This window comes from Somniosus microcephalus, chromosome 2 (genome assembly GCF_052327205.1).
Source record: "Somniosus microcephalus isolate GS21.2 chromosome 2, FLI_Smic_1.0, whole genome shotgun sequence".
Taxonomy (NCBI): Eukaryota; Metazoa; Chordata; class Chondrichthyes; order Squaliformes; family Somniosidae; genus Somniosus; species Somniosus microcephalus.
The window spans coordinates 5,959,691-5,975,772 of NC_140988.1; the positions used below are offsets into that span (position 1 = coordinate 5,959,691).

Below are 16,082 nucleotides of genomic sequence, written 5' to 3' on the forward strand. Positions count from 1 at the left end.
CGTTAAAGGCGCTGTGTAAATACAAGTTGTTGTATGTCCCAAGTTGGGATGGTCAGTAACTTGGTGATGGTATTCCCGCGATATCGCTGCTCCTGGTGGTAGCGCTCGCGGGACTGGGTGAGCTGCTCCAGTGCCTCCTGTAGTCCGTGCAGCCACAGGACAGCAGTAGTTGTGGGTGTGGAGTCCAGGCCCATTGATCAAGCGGCTTGCTTTATCCTGGATGGTGCTGCCTTACTGGAGTGTGGCAGCTGCACCCACCCAGGCAAGTGGCGAGTTTTCCATCACACGCCCCGAGACTGTTGCTGTAATGAAACTTGGGGTGTCTGTATCGTCACCAGTTTGGTGCAGTGGTGTGTGTTTATCAGTGAAGACTGTTACTAAGTTCAGAAGTGCAGTAACCAACTATAAAGATTGCTGTTAAAAACTGATCATCTGCCTCAACCTACCATACTTGATGATAAATGGCCAACCCAATACCCAAGCAGTCAAAGTGTACCCGTATCCCTGTAACCCCCCAACGGTGCCCCAGTGCGTCCATGTTCATGTCCATGTCCCCCTGGTGAGGTTGGTTACGGGATTGCATCATTCCAGTTGTTGTGACCTGTAACCTTCCTGCATTTGCAAGGAATGCTTATTCTGCGTGCAGTGAGTTTGCAGTGTGATTATTCGGTGTGCCATCTAATTGTTACTTTTGGGTTGTTGGGGATGGAAATTTGACAGGAACTGGAGCAGCTTCGGGAAGAAAACCTCCGACTCCGGCAAGTGGGAGAGGACCGGACACTGGAGGGAACCCACCAACCGAGGAGGTATTTTAATGTTGGCTGTGTTGGGGATTTATTTTGTGTTGCAGACGGTTGCCAGTATGGTTCATTGCTTGTTGTCCGTCACATTGCTGTTTATAGTATGGATTATCTATTGGAAGCTGTTGCAGGAATTATTGAGCAGCATTGAGAGCTGAGAGGCTCTGGATTAATCGCCTGACGACCAGCTCCTTCTGCAGCTTGCTCAGTAACACCAGCCAGTCCCCAAGGAGGGACCAAATTAAAACCAAAATATTTAGCAAAATGCACAGATGGTCTGAAATTATTAAGAATCATTAACATCCTTTTTATTTAAGTTTCCTTTTTTTGTTTAAAAAGCTTCCTGATAATTTAACTCGTTCAGTGCTGGTGAAGATGAGGGAGGTTGAATGGTGCGAGTGGAACTTTCTTTTCCACTTGTTGGTGCCCAGTGTCTGCTCCGAGCGCTCTGTGACCTATATTGAGGGCCACAGGCAGAATAAAGTTCCCCCGCTTTACACTAACCGCGCCAGAGGAAACTCCCACAGCACCAATGTGAACCGTGTCTTTTCCCAGCCCCTCTCCTTCCCTCTCCTCCTCTTCTTCCCCCCCCCCCCGCTCTCCTCTTCCCCCTCTTCCTCACTCTCCTCTTCCGCCCCCCTCCTCGCTCTCCTCTTTTTCCCCCCCCCTCCTCGCTCTCCTCTTTTCCCCCCCTCCTCGCTCTCCTCTTTTCCCCCCCCTCCTCGCTCTCCTCTTCCCCCCCCTCCTCGCTCTCCTCTTCCCCCCCTCCTCGCTCTCCTCTTCCCCCCCTCCTCGCTCTCCTCTTCCCCCCCTCCTCGCTCTCCTCTTCCCCCCCCTCCTCGCTCTCCTCTTCCCCCCCTCCTCGCTCTCCTCTTCCCCCCCTCCTCGCTCTCCTCTTCCCCCCCTCCTCGCTCTCCTCTTCCCCCCCTCCTCGCTCTCCTCTTCCCCCCCTCCTCGCTCTCCTCTTCCCCCCCTCCTCGCTCTCCTCTTCCCCCCCTCCTCGCTCTCCTCTTCCCCCCCCTCCTCGCTCTCCTCTTCCCCCCCTCCTCGCTCTCCTCTTCCCCCCTCCTCGCTCTCCTCTTCCCCCCTCCTCGCTCTCCTCTTCCCCCCCCCCTCCTCGCTCTCCTCTTCCCCCCCCCCTCCTCGCTCTCCTCTTCCCCCCCCTCGCTCTCCTCTTCCCCCCCCTCCTCGCTCTCCTCTTTTCCCCCCCCCTCCTCGCTCTCCTCTTTTCCCCCCCCTCCTCGCTCTCCTCTTCCCCCCCCCTCCTCGCTCTCCTCTTCCCCCCTCCTCGCTCTCCTCTTCCCCCCCCCTCCTCGCTCTCCTCTTCCCCCCCCTCCTCGCTCTCCTCTTCCCCCCCTCCTCGCTCTCCTCTTCCCCCCCTCCTCGCTCTCCTCTTCCCCCCCTCCTCGCTCTCCTCTTCCCCCCTCCTCGCTCTCCTCTTCCCCCCCTCCTCGCTCTCCTCTTCCCCCCCTCCTCGCTCTCCTCTTCCCCCCCCTCCTCGCTCTCCTCTTCCCCCCCCCCCTCCTCGCTCTCCTTCCCCCCCCTCCTCGCTCTCCTCTTCCCCCCCCTCCTCGCTCTCCTCTTCCCCCCCCTCCTCGCTCTCCTCTTCCCCCCCCCTCCTCGCTCTCCTCTTCCCCCCCTCCTCGCTCTCCTCTTCCCCCCCTCCTCGCTCTCCTCTTCCCCCCCCTCCTCGCTCTCCTCTTCCCCCCCTCCTCGCTCTCCTCTTCCCCCCTCCTCGCTCTCCTCTTCCCCCCCTCCTCGCTCTCCTCTCCCCCCCTCCTCGCTCTCCTCTTCCCCCCCTCCTCGCTCTCCTCTTCCCCCCCTCCTCGCTCTCCTCTTCCCCCCTCCTCGCTCTCCTCTTCCCCCCCTCCTCGCTCTCCTCTTCCCCCCCTCCTCGCTCTCCTCTTCCCCCCCTCCTCGCTCTCCTCTTCCCCCCCCCTCCTCGCTCTCCTCTTCCCCCCCCCTCCTCGCTCTCCTCTTCCCCCCCCCTCCTCGCTCTCCTCTTCCCCCCCCTCCTCGCTCTCCTCTTCCCCCCCTCCTCGCTCTCCTCTTCCCCCCCCTCCTCGCTCTCCTCTTCCCCCCCTCCTCGCTCTCCTCTTCCCCCCCTCCTCGCTCTCCTCTTCCCCCCCTCCTCGCTCTCCTCTTCCCCCCCTCCTCGCTCTCCTCTTCCCCCCCTCCTCGCTCTCCTCTTCCCCCCCTCCTCGCTCTCCTCTTCCCCCCCCTCCTCGCTCTCCTCTTCCCCCCCTCCTCGCTCTCCTCTTCCCCCCCCTCCTCGCTCTCCTCTTCCCCCCCTCCTCGCTCTCCTCTTCCCCCCCTCCTCGCTCTCCTCTTCCCCCCCTCCTCGCTCTCCTCTTCCCCCCCTCCTCGCTCTCCTCTTCCCCCCCTCCTCGCTCTCCTCTTCCCCCCCTCCTCGCTCTCCTCTTCCCCCCCTCCTCGCTCTCCTCTTCCCCCCCTCCTCGCTCTCCTCTTCCCCCCCTCCTCGCTCTCCTCTTCCCCCCCTCCTCGCTCTCCTCTTCCCCCCCCTCCTCGCTCTCCTCTTCCCCCCCTCCTCGCTCTCCTCTTCCCCCCCTCCTCGCTCTCCTCTTCCCCCCCTCCTCGCTCTCCTCTTCCCCCCCCTCCTCGCTCTCCTCTTCCCCCCCTCCTCGCTCTCCTCTTCCCCCCCTCCTCGCTCTCCTCTTCCCCCCCTCCTCGCTCTCCTCTTCCCCCCCTCCTCGCTCTCCTCTTCCCCCCCTCCTCGCTCTCCTCTTCCCCCCCTCCTCGCTCTCCTCTTCCCCCCCTCCTCGCTCTCCTCTTCCCCCCCTCCTCGCTCTCCTCTTCCCCCCCTCCTCGCTCTCCTCTTCCCCCCCTCCTCGCTCTCCTCTTCCCCCCCTCCTCGCTCTCCTCTTCCCCCCCTCCTCGCTCTCCTCTTCCCCCCCTCCTCGCTCTCCTCTTCCCCCCCTCCTCGCTCTCCTCTTCCCCCCCTCCTCGCTCTCCTCTTCCCCCCCTCCTCGCTCTCCTCTTCCCCCCCTCCTCGCTCTCCTCTTCCCCCCCTCCTCGCTCTCCTCTTCCCCCCCTCCTCGCTCTCCTCTTCCCCCCCTCCTCGCTCTCCTCTTCCCCCCCTCCTCGCTCTCCTCTTCCCCCCCTCCTCGCTCTCCTCTTCCCCCCTCCCTCGCTCTCCTCTTCCCCCCCTCCTCGCTCTCCTCTTCCCCCCCCTCCTCGCTCTCCTCTTCCCCCCTCCTCGCTCTCCTCTTCCCCCCCCTCCTCGCTCTCCTCTTCCCCCCCTCCTCGCTCTCCTCTTCCCCCCCTCCTCGCTCTCCTCTTCCCCCCCTCCTCGCTCTCCTCTTCCCCCCCTCCTCGCTCTCCTCTTCCCCCCCTCCTCGCTCTCCTCTTCCCCCCCTCCTCGCTCTCCTCTTCCCCCCCTCCTCGCTCTCCTCTTCCCCCCCTCCTCGCTCTCCTCTTCCCCCCCTCCTCGCTCTCCTCTTCCCCCCCTCCTCGCTCTCCTCTTCCCCCCCTCCTCGCTCTCCTCTTCCCCCCCTCCTCGCTCTCCTCTTCCCCCCCTCCTCGCTCTCCTCTTCCCCCCCTCCTCGCTCTCCTCTTCCCCCCCTCCTCGCTCTCCTCTTCCCCCCCTCCTCGCTCTCCTCTTCCCCCCCTCCTCGCTCTCCTCTTCCCCCCCCTCCTCGCTCTCCTCTTCCCCCCCTCCTCGCTCTCCTCTTCCCCCCCTCCTCGCTCTCCTCTTCCCCCCCCTCCTCGCTCTCCTCTTCCCCCCCCTCCTCGCTCTCCTCTTCCCCCCCCCCTCGCTCTCCTCTTCCCCCCCTCCTCGCTCTCCTCTTCCCCCCCTCCTCGCTCTCCTCTTCCCCCCCCCTCGCTCCTCTTCCCCCCCCCTCGCTCTCCTCTTCCCCCCCCCTCGCTCTCCTCTTCCCCCCCCTCGCTCTCCTCTTCCCCCCCCCTCGCTCTCCTCTTCCCCCCCCCTCGCTCTCCTCTTCCCCCCCCCCTCGCTCTCCTCTTCCCCCCCCCTCGCTCTCCTCTTCCCCCCTCCTCGCTCTCCTCTTCCCCCCCTCCTCGCTCTCCTCTTCCCCCCCTCCTCGCTCTCCTCTTCCCCCCCCTCCTCGCTCTCCTCTTCCCCCCCCCTCCTCGCTCTCCTCTTCCCCCCCCCTCCTCGCTCTCCTCTTCCCCCCCCTCCTCGCTCTCCTCTTCCCCCCCTCCTCGCTCTCCTCTTCCCCCCCCTCCTCGCTCTCCTCTTCCCCCCCCTCCTCGCTCTCCTCTTCCCCCCCTCCTCGCTCTCCTCTTCCCCCCCTCCTCGCTCTCCTCTTCCCCCCCTCCTCGCTCTCCTCTTCCCCCCCTCCTCGCTCTCCTCTTCCCCCCCCTCCTCGCTCTCCTCTTCCCCCCCTCCTCGCTCTCCTCTTCCCCCCCCTCGCTCTCCTCTTCCCCCCCTCCTCGCTCTCCTCTTCCCCCCCCTCCTCGCTCTCCTCTTCCCCCCCCTCCTCGCTCTCCTCTTCCCCCCCCTCCTCGCTCTCCTCTTCCCCCCCCTCCTCGCTCTCCTCTTCCCCCCCTCCTCGCTCTCCTCTTCCCCCCCTCCTCGCTCTCCTCTTCCCCCCCTCCTCGCTCTCCTCTTCCCCCCCTCCTCGCTCTCCTCTTCCCCCCCTCCTCGCTCTCCTCTTCCCCCCCTCCTCGCTCTCCTCTTCCCCCCTCCTCGCTCTCCTCTTCCCCCCCTCCTCGCTCTCCTCTTCCCCCCTCCTCGCTCTCCTCTTCCCCCCCTCCTCGCTCTCCTCTTCCCCCCCTCCTCGCTCTCCTCTTCCCCCCCTCCTCGCTCTCCTCTTCCCCCCCCCCCCTCCTCGCTCTCCTCTTCCCCCCCCTCCTCGCTCTCCTCTTCCCCCCCTCCTCGCTCTCCTCTTCCCCCCCTCCTCGCTCTCCTCTTCCCCCCCTCCTCGCTCTCCTCTTCCCCCCCTCCTCGCTCTCCTCTTCCCCCCCTCCTCGCTCTCCTCTTCCCCCCCTCCTCGCTCTCCTCTTCCCCCCTCCTCGCTCTCCTCTTCCCCCCCTCCTCGCTCTCCTCTTCCCCCCCTCCTCGCTCTCCTCTTCCCCCCCTCCTCGCTCCTCTCTCCCCCCCTCCTCGCTCTCCTCTTCCCCCCCTCCTCGCTCTCCTCTTCCCCCCCTCCTCGCTCTCCTCTTCGCCCCCTCCTCGCTCTCCTCTTCCCCCCCTCCTCGCTCTCCTCTTCCCCCCCCTCCTCGCTCTCCTCTTCCCCCCCCTCCTCGCTCTCCTCTTCCCCCCCCCCTCTCGCTCTCTCTCCCCCCCTCCTCGCTCTCCTCTTCCCCCCCCCCCCGTCTCTCCTCTTCCCCCCCCTCCTCGCTCTCCTCTTCCCCCCCCCCCTCCTCGCTCTCCTCTTCCCCCCCCCTCGCTCTCCTCTTCCCCCCCTCGCTCTCCTCTTCCCCCCCCCCTCGCTCTCCTCTTCCCCCCCCCTCGCTCTCCTCTTCCCCCCCCCCTCGCTCTCCTCTTCCCCCCCTCCTCGCTCTCCTCTTCCCCCCCCTCCTCGCTCTCCTCTTCCCCCCCTCCTCGCTCTCCTCTTCCCCCCCCTCGCTCTCCTCTTCCCCCCCCCCCTCCTCGCTCTCCTCTTCCCCCCCTCCTCGCTCTCTTCCCCCCCCCCGTCTCGCTCTCTTCCCCCCCTCCTCGCTCTCCTCTTCCCCCCCCCCCCCGTCTCGCTCTCTTCCCCCCCCTCCTCGCTCTCCTCTTCCCCCCCCCCCTCCTCGCTCTCCTCTTCCCCCCCCCCTCGCTCTCCTCTTCCCCCCCCCTCGCTCTCCTCTTCCCCCCCCCCTCGCTCTCCTCTTCCCCCCCCTCGCTCTCCTCTCCCCCCCCTCGCTCTCCTCTTCCCCCCCCCCTCGCTCTCCTCTTCCCCCCCCCCTCGCTCTCCTCTTCCCCCCCCCTCGCTCTCCTCTACCCCCCCCCTCGCTCTCCTCTACCCCCCCCCTCGCTCTCCTCTTCCCCCCCCTCCTCGCTCTCCTCTTCCCCCCCCTCCTCGCTCTCCTCTTCCCCCCCCTCCTCGCTCTCCTCTTCCCCCCCCCTCCTCGCTCTCCTCTTCCCCCCCCCTCCTCGCTCTCCTCTTCCCCCCCCCTCCTCGCTCTCCTCTTCCCCCCCTCCTCGCTCTCCTCTTCCCCCCCCCCCCTCCTCGCTCTCCTCTTCCCCCCCTCCTCGCTCTCCTCTTCCCCCCCCCCCTCCTCGCTCTCCTCTTCCCCCCCCCCCTCCTCGCTCTCCTCTTCCCCCCCCTCCTCGCTCTCCTCTTCCCCCCCCTCCTCGCTCTCCTCTTCCCCCCCCTCCTCGCTCTCCTCTTCCCCCCCTCCTCGCTCTCCTCTTCCCCCCCTCCTCGCTCTCCTCTTCCCCCCCCCTCCTCGCTCTCCTCTTCCCCCCCCCTCCTCGCTCTCCTCTTCCCCCCCTCCTCGCTCTCCTCTTCCCCCCCTCCTCGCTCTCCTCTTCCCCCCTCCTCGCTCTCCTCTTCCCCCCCTCCTCGCTCTCCTCTTCCCCCCCCTCCTCGCTCTCCTCTTCCCCCCCCCCTCTCGCTCTCCTCTTCCCCCCCCCTCCTCGCTCTCCTCTTCCCCCCCCTCCTCGCTCTCCTCTTCCCCCCCCTCCTCGCTCTCCTCTTCCCCCCCTCCTCGCTCTCCTCTTCCCCCCCCTCCTCGCTCTCCTCTTCCCCCCCTCCTCGCTCTCCTCTTCCCCCCCCTCCTCGCTCTCCTCTTCCCCCCTCCTCGCTCTCCTCTTCCCCCCCCCCTCCTCGCTCTCCTCTTCCCCCCCTCCTCGCTCTCCTCTTCCCCCCCCTCTCGCTCTCCTCTTCCCCCCCCTCCTCGCTCTCCTCTTCCCCCCCCTCCTCGCTCTCCTCTTCCCCCCCCCTCCTCGCTCTCCTCTTCCCCCCCCTCCTCGCTCTCCTCTTCCCCCCCTCCTCGCTCTCCTCTTCCCCCCCTCCTCGCTCTCCTCTTCCCCCCCTCCTCGCTCTCCTCTTCCCCCCTCCTCGCTCTCCTCTTCCCCCCCCCTCCTCGCTCTCCTCTTCCCCCTCCTCCTCGCTCTCCTCTTCCCCCCCCCCATCTCGCTCTCCTCTTCCCCCCCCTCCTCGCTCTCCTCTTCCCCCCCCTCCTCGCTCTCCTCTTCCCCCCCCTCCTCGCTCTCCTCTTCCCCCCCTCCTCGCTCTCCTCTTCCCCCCTCCTCGCTCTCCTCTTCCCCCCCCTCGCTCTCCTCTTCCCCCCCCCCTCGCTCTCCTCTTCCCCCCCCCTCGCTCTCCTCTTCCCCCCCCCCCTCGCTCTCCTCTTCCCCCCCTCGCTCTCCTCTCCCCCCCTCGCTCTCCTCTTCCCCCCCTCGCTCTCCTCTTCCCCCCCTCGCTCTCCTCTTCCCCCCCTCGCTCTCCTCTTCCCCCCCTCGCTCTCCTCTTCCCCCCCTCGCTCTCCTCTTCCCCCCCTCGCTCTCCTCTTCCCCCCCTCGCTCTCCTCTTCCCCCCCTCGCTCTCCTCTTCCCCCCCTCGCTCTCCTCTTCCCCCCTCGCTCTCCTCTTCCCCCCCCTCGCTCTCCTCTTCCCCCCCTCGCTCTCCTCTTCCCCCCCTCGCTCTCCTCTTCCCCCCCCTCGCTCTCCTCTTCCCCCCCCTCGCTCTCCTCTTCCCCCCCCTCGCTCTCCTCTTCCCCCCCTCGCTCTCCTCTTCCCCCCCTCGCTCTCCTCTTCCCCCCCTCGCTCTCCTCTTCCCCCCCCTCGCTCTCCTCTTCCCCCCTCGCTCTCCTCTTCCCCCCTCGCTCTCCTCTTCCCCCCCCTCGCTCTCCTCTTCCCCCCCTCGCTCTCCTCTTCCCCCCCTCGCTCTCCTCTTCCCCCCCTCGCTCTCCTCTTCCCCCCCCTCGCTCTCCTCTTCCCCCCTCGCTCTCCTCTTCCCCCCCTCGCTCTCCTCTTCCCCCCCTCGCTCTCCTCTTCCCCCCCTCGCTCTCCTCTTCCCCCCCTCGCTCTCCTCTTCCCCCCCTCGCTCTCCTCTTCCCCCCCTCGCTCTCCTCTTCCCCCCCTCGCTCTCCTCTTCCCCCCCTCGCTCTCCTCTTCCCCCCCTCGCTCTCCTCTTCCCCCCCTCGCTCTCCTCTTCCCCCCCTCGCTCTCCTCTTCCCCCCCTCGCTCTCCTCTTCCCCCCCTCGCTCTCCTCTTCCCCCCCTCGCTCTCCTCTTCCCCCCCCTCGCTCTCCTCTTCCCCCCCTCGCTCTCCTCTTCCCCCCCCTCGCTCTCCTCTTCCCCCCCCCTCGCTCTCCTCTTCCCCCCCCCTCGCTCTCCTCTTCCCCCCCCTCGCTCTCCTCTTCCCCCCCCTCGCTCTCCTCTTCCCCCCCTCGCTCTCCTCTTCCCCCCCCCTCGCTCTCCTCTTCCCCCCCCTCGCTCTCCTCTTCCCCCCCCTCGCTCTCCTCTTCCCCCCCCTCGCTCTCCTCTTCCCCCCTCGCTCTCCTCTTCCCCCCCCTCGCTCTCTCTTCCCCCCCCTCGCTCTCCTCTTCCCCCCCCCTCGCTCTCCTCTTCCCCCCCCCTCGCTCTCCTCTTCCCCCCCCCCTCGCTCTCCTCTTCCCCCCCTCGCTCTCCTCTTCCCCCCCCTCGCTCTCCTCTTCCCCCCCCTCGCTCTCCTCTTCCCCCCCCTCGCTCTCCTCTTCCCCCCCCCTCGCTCTCCTCTTCCCCCCCCTCGCTCTCCTCTTCCCCCCCCTCGCTCTCCTCTTCCCCCCCCTCGCTCTCCTCTTCCCCCCCTCGCTCTCCTCTTCCCCCCCTCGCTCTCCTCTTCCCCCCCCTCGCTCTCCTCTTCCCCCCCCCTCGCTCTCCTCTTCCCCCCCCTCGCTCTCCTCTTCCCCCCCTCGCTCTCCTCTTCCCCCCCCTCGCTCTCCTCTTCCCCCCCCTCGCTCTCCTCTTCCCCCCCCCTCGCTCTCCTCTTCCCCCCCCTCGCTCTCCTCTTCCCCCCCCCTCGCTCTCCTCTTCCCCCCCCTCGCTCTCCTCTTCCCCCCCCCTCGCTCTCCTCTTCCCCCCCCTCGCTCTCCTCTTCCCCCCCCTCGCTCTCCTCTTCCCCCCCCTCGCTCTCCTCTTCCCCCCCCTCGCTCTCCTCTTCCCCCCCCTCGCTCTCCTCTTCCCCCCCCCTCGCTCTCCTCTTCCCCCCCCCTCGCTCTCCTCTTCCCCCCCCTCGCTCTCCTCTTCCCCCCCCCTCCTCGCTCTCCTCTTCCCCCCCCCTCGCTCTCCTCTTCCCCCCCCCCCTCGCTCTCCTCTTCCCCCCCCCCCTCGCTCTCCTCTTCCCCCCCCCCCTCGCTCTCCTCTTCCCCCCCCCCTCGCTCTCCTCTTCCCCCCCCCTCGCTCTCCTCTTCCCCCCCCCTCGCTCTCCTCTTCCCCCCCCCCTCGCTCTCCTCTTCCCCCCCCCCTCGCTCTCCTCTTCCCCCCCCCCCTCGCTCTCCTCTTCCCCCCCCCCCTCGCTCTCCTCTTCCCCCCCCTCGCTCTCCTCTTCCCCCCCCTCGCTCTCCTCTTCCCCCCCCCCCTCGCTCTCCTCTTCCCCCCCCCCCCCCCTCGCTCTCCTCTTCCCCCCCCCCCCCCTCGCTCTCCTCTTCCCCCCCCCCCCTCGCTCTCCTCTTCCCCCCCCCCCTCGCTCTCCTCTTCCCCCCCCCCCTCGCTCTCCTCTTCCCCCCCCCCTCGCTCTCCTCTTCCCCCCCCCTCGCTCTCCTCTTCCCCCCCCCTCGCTCTCCTCTCCCCCCTCCTCGCTCTCCTCTTCCCCCCCTCCTCGCTCTCCTCTTCCCCCCCTCCTCGCTCTCCTCTTCCCCCCCTCCTCGCTCTCCTCTTCCCCCCCCTCCTCGCTCTCCTCTTCCCCCCCTCCTCGCTCTCCTCTTCCCCCCCCTCCTCGCTCTCCTCTTCCCCCCCCTCCTCGCTCTCCTCTTCCTCGCTCTCCTCTTCCCCCCTCTCGCTCTCCTCTTCCCCCCTCCTCGCTCTCCTCTTCCCCCCCCCTCCTCGCTCTCCTCTTCCCCCCCCCTCCTCGCTCTCCTCTTCCCCCCCTCCTCGCTCTCCTCTTCCCCCCCCCTCCTCGCTCTCCTCTTCCCCCCTCCTCGCTCTCCTCTTCCCCCCCCTCCTCGCTCTCCTCTTCCCCCCCCTCCTCGCTCTCCTCTTCCCCCCCTCCTCGCTCTCCTCTTCCTCGCTCTCCTCTTCCCCCCTCCTCGCTCTCCTCTTCCCCCCCTCCTCGCTCTCCTCTTCCCCCCCCTCCTCGCTCTCCTCTTCCCCCCCCTCCTCGCTCTCCTCTTCCCCCCCCTCCTCGCTCTCCTCTTCCCCCCCCCCTCCTCGCTCTCCTCTTCCCCCCCTCCTCGCTCTCCTCTCCCCCCCTCCTCGCTCTCCTCTCCCCCCCTCCTCGCTCTCCTCTTCCCCCCCCTCCTCGCTCTCCTCTTCCTCGCTCTCCTCTCCCCCCTCCTCGCTCTCCTCTTCCCCCCCTCCTCGCTCTCCTCTTCCCCCCTCCTCGCTCTCCTCTTCCCCCCCTCCTCGCTCTCTCTCCTCTTCCCCCCCCTCCTCGCTCTCCTCTTCCCCCCCCTCCTCGCTCTCCTCTTCCCCCCCCTCCTCGCTCTCCTCTCCCCCCCCTCCTCGCTCTCCTCTTCCCCCCCTCCTCGCTCTCCTCTTCCCCCCCCTCCTCGCTCTCCTCTCCCCCCTCCTCGCTCTCCTCTCCCCCCCTCCTCGCTCTCCTCTCCCCCCCTCCTCGCTCTCCTCTTCCCCCCCCTCCTCGCTCTCCTCTTCCCCCCTCTCGCTCTCCTCTTCCCCCCCTCCTCGCTCTCCTCTTCCCCCCCCTCCTCGCTCTCCTCTTCCCCCCCCTCCTCGCTCTCCTCTTCCCCCCCCTCCTCGCTCTCCTCTTCCCCCCCTCCTCGCTCTCCTCTTCCCCCCTCCTCGCTCTCCTCTTCCCCCCCCCCTCCTCGCTCCTCTTCCCCCCCCTCCTCGCTCTCTTCCCCCCCCCTCCTCGCTCTCCTCTTCCCCCCCTCCTCGCTCTCCTCTTCCCCCCCTCCTCGCTCTCCTCTTCCCCCCTCCTCGCTCTCCTCTTCCCCCCCTCCTCGCTCTCCTCTTCCCCCCCCTCCTCGCTCTCCTCTTCCCCCCTCCTCGCTCTCCTCTTCCCCCCTCCTCGCTCTCCTCTTCCCCCCCTCCTCGCTCTCCTCTTCCCCCCCCTCCTCGCTCTCCTCTTCCCCCCTCCTCGCTCTCCTCTTCCCCCCCTCCTCGCTCTCCTCTTCCCCCCCCTCCTCGCTCTCCTCTTCCCCCCCCTCCTCGCTCTCCTCTTCCCCCCTCCTCGCTCTCCTCTTCCCCCCCTCCTCGCTCTCCTCTTCCCCCCCCTCCTCGCTCTCCTCTTCCCCCCCCTCCTCGCTCTCCTCTTCCCCCCCTCCTCGCTCTCCTCTTCCCCCCTCCTCGCTCTCCTCTTCCCCCCCTCCTCGCTCTCCTCTTCCCCCCCTCCTCGCTCTCCTCTTCCCCCCCCTCCTCGCTCTCCTCTTCCCCCCCTCCTCGCTCTCCTCTTCCCCCCCCTCCTCGCTCTCCTCTTCCCCCCCTCCTCGCTCTCCTCTTCCCCCCCTCCTCGCTCTCCTCTTCCTCGCTCTCCTCGCTCTCCTCTTCCTCCTCTCCTCTCCTCGCTCTCCTCTTCCCCCCTCCTCGCTCTCCTCTTCCCCCCCTCCTCGCTCTCCTCTTCCCTCGCTCTCCTCTTCCCCCCTCCTCGCTCTCCTCTTCCCCCCCTCCTCGCTCTCCTCTTCCCCCCCCCCTCCTCGCTCTCCTCTTCCCCCCTCCTCGCTCTCCTCTTCCCCTCCCCCCCTCCTCGCTCTCCTCTTCCCCCCCCTCCTCGCTCTCCTCTTCCCCCCCTCCTCGCTCTCCTCTTCCCCCCCCTCCTCGCTCTCCTCTTCCCCCCCCTCCTCGCTCTCCTCTTCCCCCCCCTCCTCGCTCTCCTCTTCCCCCCCTCCTCGCTCTCCTCTTCCCCCCTCCTCGCTCTCCTCTTCCCCCCCTCCTCGCTCTCCTCTTCCCCCCCTCCTCGCTCTCCTCTTCCCCCCCTCCTCGCTCTCCTCTTCCCCCCCCCTCCTCGCTCTCCTCTTCCCCCCTCCTCGCTCTCCTCTTCCCCCTCCCCCCTCTCGCTCTCCTCTTCCCCCCTCCTCGCTCTCCTCTTCCCCCCCTCCTCGCTCTCCTCTTCCCCCCCTCCTCGCTCTCCTCTTCCCCCCCTCCTCGCTCTCCTCTTCCCCCCCTCCTCGCTCTCCTCTTCCCCCCCTCCTCGCTCTCCTCTTCCCCCCCCTCCTCGCTCTCCTCTTCCCCCCCCTCCTCGCTCTCCTCTTCCCCCCCCTCCTCGCTCTCCTCTTCCCCCCCTCCTCGCTCTCCTCTTCCCCCCCTCCTCGCTCTCCTCTTCCCCCCTCCTCGCTCTCCTCTTCCCCCCCTCCTCGCTCTCCTCTTCCCCCCCTCCTCGCTCTCCTCTTCCCCCCTCCTCGCTCTCCTCTTCCCCCCTCCTCGCTCTCCTCTTCCCCCCCCTCCTCGCTCTCCTCTTCCCCCTCCTCGCTCTCCTCCTCTTCCCCCCTCCTCGCTCTCCTCTTCCCCCCTCCTCGCTCTCCTCTTCCCCCCCCTCCTCGCTCTCCTCTTCCCCCCCTCCTCGCTCTCCTCTTCCCCCCCTCCTCGCTCTCCTCTTCCCCCCCTCCTCGCTCTCCTCTCCTCGCTCTCCTCTTCCCCCCTCCTCGCTCTCCTCTTCCCCCCCTCCTCGCTCTCCTCTTCCCCCCCTCCTCGCTCTCCTCTTCCCCCCCTCCTCGCTCTCCTCTTCCCCCCCCTCCTCGCTCTCCTCTTCCTCGCTCTCCTCTTCCCCCTCCTCGCTCTCCTCTTCCCCCCCTCCTCGCTCTCCTCTTCCCCCCCCTCCTCGCTCTCCTCTTCCCCCCCTCCTCGCTCTCCTCTTCCCCCCCCTCCTCGCTCTCCTCTTCCCCCTCTCGCTCCTCTTCCCCCTCCTCGCTCTCCTCTTCCCCCCCTCCTCGCTCTCCTCTTCCCCCCCCCTCCTCGCTCTCCTCTTCCCCCCCTCCTCGCTCTCCTCTTCCCCCCCTCCTCGCTCTCCTCTTCCCCCCCTCCTCGCTCTCCTCTTCCCCCCTCCTCGCTCTCCTCTTCCCCCCCCTCCTCGCTCTCCTCTTCCCCCCCTCCTCGCTCTCCTCTTCCCCCCCTCCTCGCTCTCCTCTTCCCCCCCTCCTCGCTCTCCTCTTCCCCCCCCCTCCTCGCTCTCCTCTTCCCCCCCTCCTCGCTCTCCTCTTCCCCCTCCTCGCTCTCCTCTTCCCCCCCTCCTCGCTCTCCTCTTCCCCCCCTCCTCGCTCTCCTCTTCCCCCCCCTCCTCGCTCTCCTCTTCCCCCCCTCCTCGCTCTCCTCTTCCCCCCCTCCTCGCTCTCCTCTTCCCCCCTCCTCGCTCTCCTCTTCCCCCCTCCTCGCTCTCCTCTTCCCCCCCCTCCTCGCTCTCCTCTTCCCCCCCCTCCTCGCTCTCCTCTTCCCCCCTCCTCGCTCTCCTCTTCCCCCCCTCCTCGCTCTCCTCTTCCCCCCTCCTCGCTCTCCTCTTCCCCCCCTCCTCGCTCTCCTCTTCCCCCCTCCTCGCTCTCCTCTTCCCCCTCCTCGCTCTCCTCTCCTCGCTCTCCTCTTCCCCCCCTCCTCGCTCTCCTCTTCCCCCCTCCTCGCTCTCCTCTTCCCCCCCTCCTCGCTCTCCTCTTCCCCCCTCCTCGCTCTCCTCTTCCCCCCCTCCTCGCTCTCCTCTTCCCCCCTCCTCGCTCTCCTCTTCCCCCCTCCTCGCTCTCCTCTTCCCCCCTCCTCGCTCTCCTCTTCCCCCCCTCCTCGCTCTCCTCTTCCCCCCTCCTCGCTCTCCTCTTCCCCCCTCCTCGCTCTCCTCTTCCCCCCTCCTCGCTCTCCTCTTCCCCCCTCCTCGCTCTCCTCTTCCCCCTCCTCGCTCTCCTCTTCCCCCCTCCTCGCTCTCCTCTTCCCCCCCTCCTCGCTCTCCTCTTCCCCCCTCCTCGCTCTCCTCTTCCCCCCTCCTCGCTCTCCTCTTCCCCCCTCCTCGCTCTCCTCTTCCCCCCCTCCTCGCTCTCCTCTTCCCCCCTCCTCGCTCTCCTCTTCCCCCCTCTCCTCGCTCTCCTCTTCCCCCCCTCCTCGCTCTCCTCTTCCCCCCTCCTCGCTCTCCTCTTCCCCCCTCCTCGCTCTCCTCTTCCCCCCCTCCTCGCTCTCCTCTTCCCCCCCTCCTCGCTCTCCTCTTCCCCCCTCCTCGCTCTCCTCTTCCCCCCTCCTCGCTCTCCTCTTCCCCCCTCCTCGCTCTCCTCTTCCCCCCTCCTCGCTCTCCTCTTCCCCCCTCCTCGCTCTCCTCTTCCCCCCTCCTCGCTCTCCTCTTCCCCCCCTCCTCGCTCTCCTCTTCCCCCCTCCTCGCTCTCCTCTTCCCCCCTCCTCGCTCTCCCTCTTCCCCCCTCCTCGCTCTCCTCTTCCCCCCTCCTCGCTCTCCTCTTCCCCCCTCCTCGCTCTCCTCTTCCCCCCTCCTCGCTCTCCTCTTCCCCCCTCCTCGCTCTCCTCTTCCCCCCTCCTCGCTCTCCTCTTCCCCCCCTCCTCGCTCTCCTCTTCCCCCCTCCTCGCTCTCCTCTTCCCCCTCCTCGCTCTCCTCTTCCCCCTCCTCGCTCTCCTCTTCCCCCCTCCTCGCTCTCCTCTTCCCCCCTCCTCGCTCTCCTCTTCCCCCCCTCCTCGCTCTCCTCTTCCCCCCTCCTCGCTCTCCTCTTCCCCCCTCCTCGCTCTCCTCTTCCCCCCTCCTCGCTCTCCTCTTCCCCCCTCCTCGCTCTCCTCTTCCCCCCTCCTCGCTCTCCTCTTCCCCCCTCCTCGCTCTCCTCTTCCCCCCCTCCTCGCTCTCCTCTTCCCCCCTCCTCGCTCTCCTCTTCCCCCCTCCTCGCTCTCCTCTTCCCCCCTCCTCGCTCTCCTCTTCCCCCCTCCTCGCTCTCCTCTTCCCACCTCCTCGCTCGTCCTCTTCCCCCCTCCTCGCTCTCCTCTTCCCCCCTCCTCGCTCTCCTCTTCCCCCCTCCTCGCTCTCCTCTTCCCCCCTCCTCGCTCTCCTCTTCCCCCTCCTCGCTCTCCTCTTCCCCCCTCCTCGCTCTCCTCTTCCCCCTCCTCGCTCTCCTCTTCCCCCCTCCTCGCTCTCCTCTTCCCCCCTCCTCGCTCTCCTCTTCCCCCCTCCTCGCTCTCTCTCTTCCCCCTCCTCGCTCTCTCTCTTTCCCCCTCCTCGCTCTCACTCTTCCCCCCTCCTCGCTCTCCTCTTCCCCCTCCTCGCTCTCCTCTTCCCCCCTCCTCGCTCTCCTCTTCCCCCCTCCTCGCTCT

General features: G+C 68.3%; 1 protein-coding gene across 7 annotated transcripts in view; it reads left to right on the forward strand.

Moving 5' to 3' along the window:
* The window catches only part of rufy3 (RUN and FYVE domain containing 3), a 137,616-nt gene that overhangs the window by 112,310 nt on the left and 9,224 nt on the right, over nucleotides 1-16,082 (forward strand). For all 7 annotated transcript variants that reach the window (XM_086006065.1, XM_086006066.1, XM_086006064.1 and 4 more), the window contains one exon: nucleotides 721-806. In XM_086006065.1, the coding sequence (XP_085862191.1) occupies nucleotides 721-806 (86 nt within the window). The remainder of the gene's footprint in view (nucleotides 1-720; nucleotides 807-16,082) is intronic.